This window comes from Thamnophis elegans, chromosome 1 (genome assembly GCF_009769535.1).
Source record: "Thamnophis elegans isolate rThaEle1 chromosome 1, rThaEle1.pri, whole genome shotgun sequence".
NCBI classification, from domain to species: Eukaryota; Metazoa; Chordata; class Lepidosauria; order Squamata; family Colubridae; genus Thamnophis; species Thamnophis elegans.
In genome coordinates this window covers 161616468-161626374 of record NC_045541.1, presented here as the reverse complement: position 1 = coordinate 161626374, position 9907 = coordinate 161616468, and the positions used below count along the sequence as shown (strand labels likewise).

Below are 9907 nucleotides of genomic sequence, written 5' to 3'. Positions count from 1 at the left end.
TTTTGCTAAAATAATAAAATAATATTTCACAATTTGCACAGAGTCTGATGAAAGGGCAGAGGCCTTATCTTCTCCGTGATTGGAAATGAAACCAGATCAGCTGGCCTGCCTTTTGCCATAAAGAGTCTTTCCTTTGTTTTATTTTTAAACTTTTCCTATATGCACTGTGACCTTTCTTGATCAATCTCGTTTTGAGCAGAGGTTGGACTATGGAAAAACTGTGCGTGCATCCACGCCGGTGTTTCTGCATTGAAATTCACCATTGCCAAGTACTGTTGCCTCCTTCTCCTCCTCCTCCTCCTTCTGGCATGAATGTACCCCACTTTGAAACTTGAAAAACACAAATTGATCCACTTCCCAAGTTGCAACTGAAGCCACATCCTCCTGGATCAGGTGACCTGAAAGCCATAACTCTGGGGACAGCTTTGCGATGAAAGAGCTGAAATTCAGAAGAACCTGATGCCATTTTTCAAGTCAATTCATCTCTAGACGTATCTCTCCTATGTCTTTGATTTCTTCCTCCGTTGGTACCTTTGATCTACTACTTTGCTTTAGAAAAAAAAAGAGGATGATCTTTTTTTATGGAACTGCAAACCTCACTGGAGCTATACAAGGAATCTGTCTGCTGGAACATTTTTTTTTGCATGTGCACATGTGTGTGTATGTTCCCCCTACCCCATTTTCTCAGGCTTGTTATCATTGAAGGCACTTGGTTTCCATGGCATTTTAGAAAAAAGATGGTAGTTTGGTTTTTTGCCCCTTGAAGAGGACAAATGATGTTCACTGGGAGTGGGATGTGGGAGGAGCAGGGCCAGGGCAAGTGGGCTGGGGTTCAGAAGACCACGGGGGAAGAGTGTCAGGTATGTTTAAGAAGTGGCCACGCAAGCAAACTCTAGACAAGCCAGTGTTGCTCTCGTCACCATAAATATGTCCTGGACTTAGCAGAACACATGCAAAGCGGAGACCACATATAGTTTCTAGCAATTGCCATGAGGAACTTCAGCAGAATGTCTTCAACCACTCTGGTGCCTTGGGTTGCTTCCTGCCCGCGGCTGGATTGAATTCGAAGCTTTAAAAACCCGGTGTGGAAGGTGAAGGTTGGGGGGAAATGCCAGCTCCTCTCATACCCTGTTTGACAGTGAGGTGAAGGGATTTTTCTCTCCTCCATGCTCGCTCTTGCTCTCTTCGTTTATGAAATCTCTTTTGGGGCAGGCCATTAAGGTTCCATGGCAACAAGCAAACTAGTCTTTGAAACAAAACAAGCCATGACTTTGTGCTTTGACAAGAAATTCTATAGCTCTTTTGACAGAGTTCTCCCAATTAATGGTTGGGGTGTGTGTGTGGGTGGGGTGTGTATGTTGGTGTCATTTAATTCTCCTCTTGTTCGTTTGTTATTCCTTCACCACAAGAGCACCTGAAGGCCTCTCTCCTTCACGTCCAGAATGGTACATTTATTTACCTGCAGTTGCTTGTTTGTTCATTCCTTTTGTTTTTTTAATAAACCCCCAATGTGTGCATATATATATATATATATATATATATATATATATATATATATATATATATATATATATATATATATATATATGCATACTTTTTTAAAAAAATCTTTATTTGAGTCAGTCATCAGTCAGTGGAGGAATCTTTGGTAGTTTTTTGTTTGTTTCTTTTAAAAATGTTCCCTTTTCTTCATGCCAGTGGGTGGTACATCTGTGTTATAGCCTCTGCCGGAATAAGGTCACCTCTGATGAATTAAGACAGACACAAGAAGAAAAACGGGGAAACTCCGTATATGGGGCAGTGTCCTGACTGCTTCTGAAGGTATATCTAAACAAAACAAGGGAAAGGAAGGAAGACGGTTAGTTACCTTTCCAATTAGGCTGCCCAATTCATTCCAGAAAACTGGTATGCCTGGGGACATGGGGTGCTATCTTTTGGTGCTTGCGAAGCAGTGCAAAAGTTTTGCTTCACTCCTGACAAGTCAGGAATTGCCCTGCTTCGTGAACTAAAGGTGTGTCCTCAAAGCATTGCTTTGCGAGTCTTGGTGGCGCAGTGGTTAGAGTGCAGTATTGCAGGGTAATTCTGCCAACTGCCAGCAGTTTGATCCTGACCGGCTCAAGCCTTCCATCCTTCCAAGGTCAGTAAAATGAGGACCCAGATTTTGGGGGGTAAGGTGTTGAATCTAAACCACTAAGAGAGGGCTGTAAAGCCCTGTGAAGTGGTATACAAGTTTAAGTGCTATTGCTATTGCTCAAACCCCTTTTGAAGCTTTGTACAGCCCCAACAATTCATTTCCTTCAGCTCTAATGTGTTTATTTGTTTGTTTGTTTGTTGGATTTATATGCCACCCTTCTCCCAAAGGACTCAGGACGGCATATAACATAAAAAACCCCCACATATTACAAAAGTTAAAAAGGAAATTAAATAAATTATCCAAAAACAAACCCAATTAATATTAACAATACAATTTTAAAAATTAGATTAAAATTAACAATTAAATTAATCATTTATTTTATTCTGTTGAGGTCAGGCCAGCTTTCTGGAAAAGCCAACTTTTTAGGGGGCGTCGGAAGGACCGGAGGTTGGGGATTATGTGAAGCTCCGGGGGCAGCTCATTCCAGAGGGAAGGCATTCCCACAGAGAAGGCTCTCCCTCTGGGGGTCACTAGCCAACACTGTCTGACCGATGGCACCCTGAGGAGGCCAACTCTGAGGGATCGCACTGGATGGTGGGAGGTTACTGGTGGCAGTAGGTGGTCTCACAGGTACCCTGGGCCTAAACCATGGAGCACTTTAAAGGTCATAATTAGTACCTTAAATCGCAACCGGAAAACAACCGGCAACCAGTGCAGGCCACCTAAAAGGGGTGTAACTTGGGAGCATCTAGGTACCCCCATGATAACCCACGTGGTCGCATTCTGGACCAGCTGAAGCCTCTGGGTGCTCTTCAAGGGCAGCCCCATGTAGAGAGCATTGCAGTAGTCCAGGTGAGAAGAGACGAGGGCATGAGTGATTGTGCACAGAGCATCCCGATCCAGGAAGGGGCGCAACTGATATACCAGGGGAACCTGGAAAAAGCCCCCCGTGGTCATGGCTGTCAGGTGTTCTTCTAAACTAAGCCACGTATCCAGGAGGACTCCCAGATTGAGGGCCCTCTCTGAGGGGGCTAAAATTTCTCCCCCTATCATCAAAGATGAAACAAGATGCACAAATTGGGATGACGGAAACCACAGCCACTCAGTCTTGGAGAGATTGAGCTTGTGCCTGTTCCTCCCCATCCAGATCCGCACAGCTTCCAGGCATCGAGACATCATGTCGAGGGCATTGTTTGGATGGTTTGGAGTAGAGATGAAAAGTTGGGTATCATCAGCATATTGATGATACCATACCCCAAAACTAAGGATGATCTCACCCAGCGGTTATATATGTTGAACAGTAGGGGTGAGAGAACCCCACAAGTGATGTGCCTCGGGGTCCTCCAGTCACACAAACTGTGACCGATCTGACAGATAGGAGGAGAACCACCGTAAAACGGTGCCCCCCAACCCCCCGAGTCGTCGCAGTAGGATACCATGGTCGATGGTATTGAAAGCTGCCAAGAAGTCTAACAGGACCAAGACAGAGGAGCAGCCCCTGTCCCGGGCCTGCCAGAGATCATCAACCAATGTGACCAATGCCGTCTCCGTGCTGTACCCCGGCCTGAAACCCAGCTGAAATGGATCCAGGTAGGCAGCTTCATCCATGTTCTGGGGAAGCTGACGTGCTATCACACTCTCGACAACCTTCGCTACAAAGCGAAGGTTGGAGACTGGACGATAGTTGGCCAAAGGAGCTGGGTCCAGGGAAGGCTTCTTAAGGAGGGGCCTCGCCACTGCCTCCTTCAAGGCGGTGGGAAAGAACCCCTCTCTCAATGAAGCATTGGTAATTGCCTGGAGCCAGCTTCGTGTCACCTCCCAGGAAGCCAAAACTAACCAAGAGGGACACAAGTGGCAGCACCAAGTCTCCCTATAATCCTGCCCATGCCCTCGGGGGTCACAGGGTCAAACTCATCCCAGATAGTCTTCACAAGATTCATCCCCATCGATTCGCCAGAATCTACCCAGTCAGAGTCCAAACCTGTTCTGAGGATCTGAGCGATTTTATCCTGTAGATACTGAACAAATTCCTAAGCCCTACCCTGCAAGGGGTCTTTCCCTTTTCCTTGGTTAAGTAAGGAGAGGGTCACCCTAAACAGGGTGGCTGGACAGTTATCTGCAGACGCGATAAGAGCAGAAAAATGTTGCTGTTTTTATGTTTTTATCGCCACTAAGTAGGATTTAATATGAACTCTTACTAGTGTTCGATCAGATTCGGACCGGCTGGCCCTCCAACCACTCTCTAGGTGCCTTTTCCAGCATTTCATCTCCCATAGCTCCTCTGTAAACCAGGGGGATCGACACTCGGTCAGAGGCCGCAAAGGCACAACACGATCCAAGGCACCAGTGGCCACCCTATCCCAGGCTTCCACTAGGGCTTCAGTCGAGCTGTGAGCAAGGGATTCAGAAAAAGTCCCAAGCTCCATCAGGAACCTTTCAGGGTCCATCAGGCGCCTGGGGCGGAACCATCTAGTCGGTTAGGAAATTATACACTAGATTGGGACACTACTAGGAGATGTTAACAGGCTCACGTACGGTTGTTTACATAATCCGATTTTGTGCATTCTCCTTCCACTATTGAGATATCATCGATAGCAATGTCTCCTTCAATGCCTCGGCCACGGATGCCTTCAAAAACAATCTGAAATAGAAAGAAAATAACATTGACATTAAAAAATCAAATCCATGAGTGACACGAGAGGAGCTTTTAATATGATGAAAATAGAACGTCTTGTTGAATATTCTTCTGTTCTCCGAACTAACAGAATTCAAAGATATTTCATGATTGGAACATTCACACCTAAAGAAAATGTAGCATATTTGTAACATACTTAGCATATTTGTATGAAACCTTTTGTCTAAAGTTGTGACACGTTTACACATCTTTTATTATCTGAAAACAGAAATTCATGACTTTTAGCCATCCAATCAATGTGCTATTTTCAGAAGGGCAGAATTAGCTAGATTACAAGTTAATTTACTTTGAAAAAAAAAATGTTTCATTCCCCAGTGAAAATGTTTATAAACTTGCTATTGTCTTAACTTCCTACTTTAGAACATTGCTTACCAGTCTGTTCTATGAAAGTGTTACTCTGATAGCTATTGTGTTTGTTCCTCAAAACCTTTTTAGGCAAATCCTATTCCAAGTTAACTGTTCAATTATCAACTTCACGCTCCATCCTGTGTTCTACCAAACAAAAAAAAAACAAAAAAAAAGCTAAATTCTATACCCAGGCTAACAAACATGGAAGTCTAGGAGTTTCTTGCTTCCTTTCTAGAGTTTTTTGAATTTTTGATTCTTTTTGTATTTGCTACTGAATGTTGTCAGAGTTCACATGTGTCTCGCTGATGTATAAAGCATGAACAAAGAACACTAAAGTTTGGTGTATCTTTTATTCAAAGTTCTAGTGTAGAGAACATTCCATGTAAAATATGGCTCACAATTTGAAATTATCAGATGGATCCAGTCTTTTGATTCAAGGTCATGAAACTAAACAGTTAAAATGCATTATCGAGAATATATTTCAATACAAGAGTATTGCCATACTTTCCCATTTATTGATGCTTTTTAATGAATTAAAAACACTAGAATGAAAAAAAAAACTTTCTAAAGATGTCATAAAAGAAGTCAAAATTGTCAAATGCATTTTTCGGGGTCTTTATAGCATTTATACCTTACCAAACAGTGCCTTTTCTTGAGCAGGAGAGCTTATACCAGTCGGTGAACCTTTTAGATGCCGAGTGCCCAAACTAGGCATGCACACATGGAAAGGTCTGCATGTGCATGCATGGACATGCACATGAACATGCGCCGCAAAGACCCAAAGACCAGTTGGCTGGTGGGATGTGGCAGCACGCAAGAGGTAATTTTGTGAGCTTCTGTTTCATCATTTGCAGGGAAACAGAAGCTCACCAAAGAAATGCCACAGAGATCTGACCTGGGGTGATGGTGCACGTGCCAGCAGAGAGGACTCTGTGTGCTACCTCTGGAATGCCGGCCATAGGTTCACCATCATGGCCTTATACCATTCCAGGCAAATAGTTGTTCAATCTCTTCATGAAAACATCAGTGATCCTTTAATATTTCCATCCATGGAATCTTTCTTAAACTCTCTTTTAGTTTGTTGACATCAGCTCTCTTAAAGTCTAAGACATTAGTTTGACTTCATTCACTTGTGCCTGCGTTATGTTGAATCCCAGTATGATGTGGTTACTCTCTCCCAAAGTTCCCATAACTTTAACCCCTTCTATTATTTCATCTTTGTTAGCAAGACATGTGTGGTAAGACTGAAGTCCAGTATAGCTGACTGTCTAGTTCCCTCCTCTACATTTTGTAGGACAAAGTTGTCAACTAGTCTCATCAGGTGTTCTCTGAACTTGAAGATGTTTGCTTGAAGATGTTTAACGAGGACCATTGAAAATGTTACCTAAGTCAGGTAAGTAAAAGTTAACAAGCAAATAATCAAGCTCAGAGGGCATGAAGGACTCCACAAATATCAATCTGCCCATTAGCAGTCATTATTATTATTTATTATTATTATTTATTGAATTTATAGGCCGCCCAATCCTGCAGGACTCTGGGCAGCTTACAAAGAGAAAGAAAAAAAAAAGAAAAAAGGAAAAAAATAAAAATAAAAAAATAATTAAAAAATTCACAACACGCATTTGTTCTAGTCGGGGCTGGACCTTTCAATAAGGTCAACAGCCCCAGGCCTGCCAGAACAGCCAGGTTTTAACAGCCTTCTTGAAGGCCATGAGAGTGGGCAAGGTCCGGACCTCCTGAGGGTAGCTGATTCCAAAGGGTCGGAGCAGCCACAGAGAAGGCTCTCCTCCGGGGGCCCACCAGCCGGCACTGACTGGCTGACGGCATCCAAAGGAGGCCCACCCTGTGGGATCTTATTGGCTGTTGGGAGGTATGTGACAGTAGGCGGTCTTGCAGGTACGCTGGTCCTAAGCCATGTAGGGCTTTAAAAGTAATGACCAACACCTTGAATTGTGTCCGGAGACCAGTCATATTGTCAGAATATCCACAGGATGCTCTCAGGGGCCTCCAGTGCTTGTTAGCTTAACAGTGGTTTATTCCAGTTAATGCTGAAGTGACTTGAACTGGAATGTTTGCAGGCCCCCTGCTGCCTTCCACATCTATGACAATTTGCTGTGGCCAACTCACCATGGTCAGCTCACAATGGCCAACTCAACCACAGGGCAACTCACTGTGGGACAAGAGTTACACTAATATCAAAGAAATAGTGGAATGGGAGAATTAAAGAAAGAATGCAAAAGGAGGGACAAAATGAAATGCAAGTGGCAAAAATAAAAATATTATTTTCATTTATTTTAAATAATTAAACTGAATTGTTAAGTTGAGCCACAGTGAGTTATCCCTCAGTGAGTTGACCACAGTGAATTGGTGAGTTGGTCACGATGTGTTGTCCCATTCCTCTGCTTTCCTGCCTCTTAGTTCAATTGTTTAAGCAAGGATAAGACATTTGCTGCAAATTTTTGGATTAGCTGTGATCAAAATTATGTCATTTCTGCACATTCCTTTTCCTGATGCCCTATGAGACTCCAACATGGTCAGTTTATGTGTTTAATTGTTGTACCCATCAAGTCTGGCACAAAAAAAATTGTTCTGTGACAACTTCAAAGGCCTTTTTGCAGAGATAACAGGAATTAAGCAATGCAGGAATGGTATTTGTGCTGAACTATTAACTGAGATTTCCCCTCTCCAGTTTAAATTGACTAAACACTGAGGATAATTCCATAAAATGAAATGGGGAATAATTTGGTATTAACAAAGAATTAACACAGGACAGAGGAATCAATTGGACAATTTTTAATCCCATTCACAGCTTCCCAAATACCATTATGTCACTAATTTGGAGCATAATTCCAGGCATAGCTGATGAGTCCAAAAGACTTCTGTTTTTCAGACACTTGGGAAATAAGGTAAGAGCACACCAGATTCATCTTTTAAACAAAATTAAGTAAGTCAGTAATGAAGGAAGAAAGGACTTGCCTTCAGAATGCTCCAACACCGGAGGCTTTTAAAAAGAGATTGAACAACCGTTTGTCTGAAATGGTATAGGATTTCCTGCTTGATTGGATGACCTCCAGGGTCGCTTCCAACTCTATTATTCTGGTAAATAAGTAAATGGATCATCATATCTCTATTGCAAAATACTGAATGACCACTAGATATCCACAAAAAGATATAGAAAAAAAAGTTTGCTGGCATCTAGTGGACATCTGGATGTGGTAGCCTAGACATGAACAGTTCTAGCACAAATGTCACTTTGAAACAAGCCTAAGGCTTGGTTCATCTCTTTGATTAAAGGTAGCCTAGAATCTCAAATAGTTTTGCACCATAAATAGAAAAAGGTATGCAACAAGGGATCAGTACTACTGAGAATCCTAAGGATGTAAAATCTCACATGAAAAATTGCATCATTATTTCCAGAAGCAGTCTGTCTGTCTGTCTGCATTTGTTAGTTTTCCACATTTATTATTATTATTACAAATAAGGCAGTGAGCATAACTCGATACTCCTACCTCCTCTTATTTTTTTGTCTTATTTTTTTTAACAAGCATTTGGATCACTTTAAACTTCCTTCTTTCAAAGTATTCCAAAATTTCCATCCCAACTGATATTGCAACCCTCTTTAGGCACACAAAGGATGGCAATGTATGCAATCTATACAATCCTTGTGACTGGCTGGAACCAATGCAGACCATCTTTCAAGGCATTTAGTTTGAGTTCTACCTTCTCTTACTATTCCTAAACAGAGGGATAAACAGAGGGATAGAATCAAGATCAAGTAAAGTGTTAATACCACTTTATAATGCCTTGGTAAGGCCACACTTGGAATACTGCATCCAGTTTTGGTCACCACAATGTAAAAAAGATGTGGAGACTCTAGAAAGAGTGCAGAGAAGATAGCAATAGCAATAGCAATTGGACTTATATACCGCTTCATAGGGCTTTCAGCCCTCTCTAAGCGGTTTTACAGAGTCAGGATATTGCCCCCACAGAAGAGCAACAAAGATGATTAGGGGACTGGAGGCTAAAACATATGGAGAATGGCTGCAGGAACTGGGCATCATGCCTAGTTCAATTAAAAGAATGACTAGGGGAGACATGATAGCAGCCTTCCAATATATCAGGGGCTGTCACAAAGAAGAGGGTGTAAAACTATTCTCCAAAGCACCTGGGGGTAGGACAAGAAACAATGGGTGGAAACTAATCAAGAAGAGAAGCAACCTAGAACTAAGGAGAAACTTCCTGATAGTGAGAACAATTAATCAGTGGAACAACTTGCCTCCAGAAGTTGTGAATGCCTCAACACTGGAAGTTTTAAAGAAGATGTTGGGTAAACATTTGTCTGAAGTGATGTAGGGTTTCCTGCTCAAGCAGTGGTTGGACTAGAAGACCTCCAAGGTCCCTTCCAACCCTATTAGTCTATTCTATTTCTCATCTTGTGTCTAAAATTTGCTATAACTATAGCTAACTATAACAAATCTTTTACAACAGAGGGGTATTTTCAGAATATTTGATGTTCACTACTTGAAAGCTGGACATTCAAAAGTAATCATACACATCAGACCTAAGTTGTCAGGTATGCCAACAATCAAATTATCTTTTTTATAAATTTGAAGCACTGAATTCCAGTCTTCAGGTCATCCGACCCCAAAAGTTCTTAAATATTCAAACTTTTCCAGCAAACATGTAATTGAACATCACAAAAAGAGAAGGTATTGTGAGGAAAGAGGAAA

The 9907-nt window shown here is 42.1% G+C and overlaps 1 protein-coding gene across 1 annotated transcript in view; it reads right to left on the bottom strand.

Moving 5' to 3' along the window:
- Window positions 1-1627: 1627 nt before the first annotated feature.
- The window catches only part of MDGA2 (MAM domain containing glycosylphosphatidylinositol anchor 2), a 448026-nt gene continuing 439746 nt past the window's right edge, over window positions 1628-9907 (bottom strand). The window contains exons 16-17 of the mRNA XM_032214074.1: window positions 4670-4775; window positions 1628-1827 (exon numbers count right to left, since the gene is read on the bottom strand). Of these exons, the coding sequence (XP_032069965.1) occupies window positions 1739-1827; window positions 4670-4775 (195 nt within the window). The 3' untranslated portion in view covers window positions 1628-1738. The remainder of the gene's footprint in view (window positions 1828-4669; window positions 4776-9907) is intronic.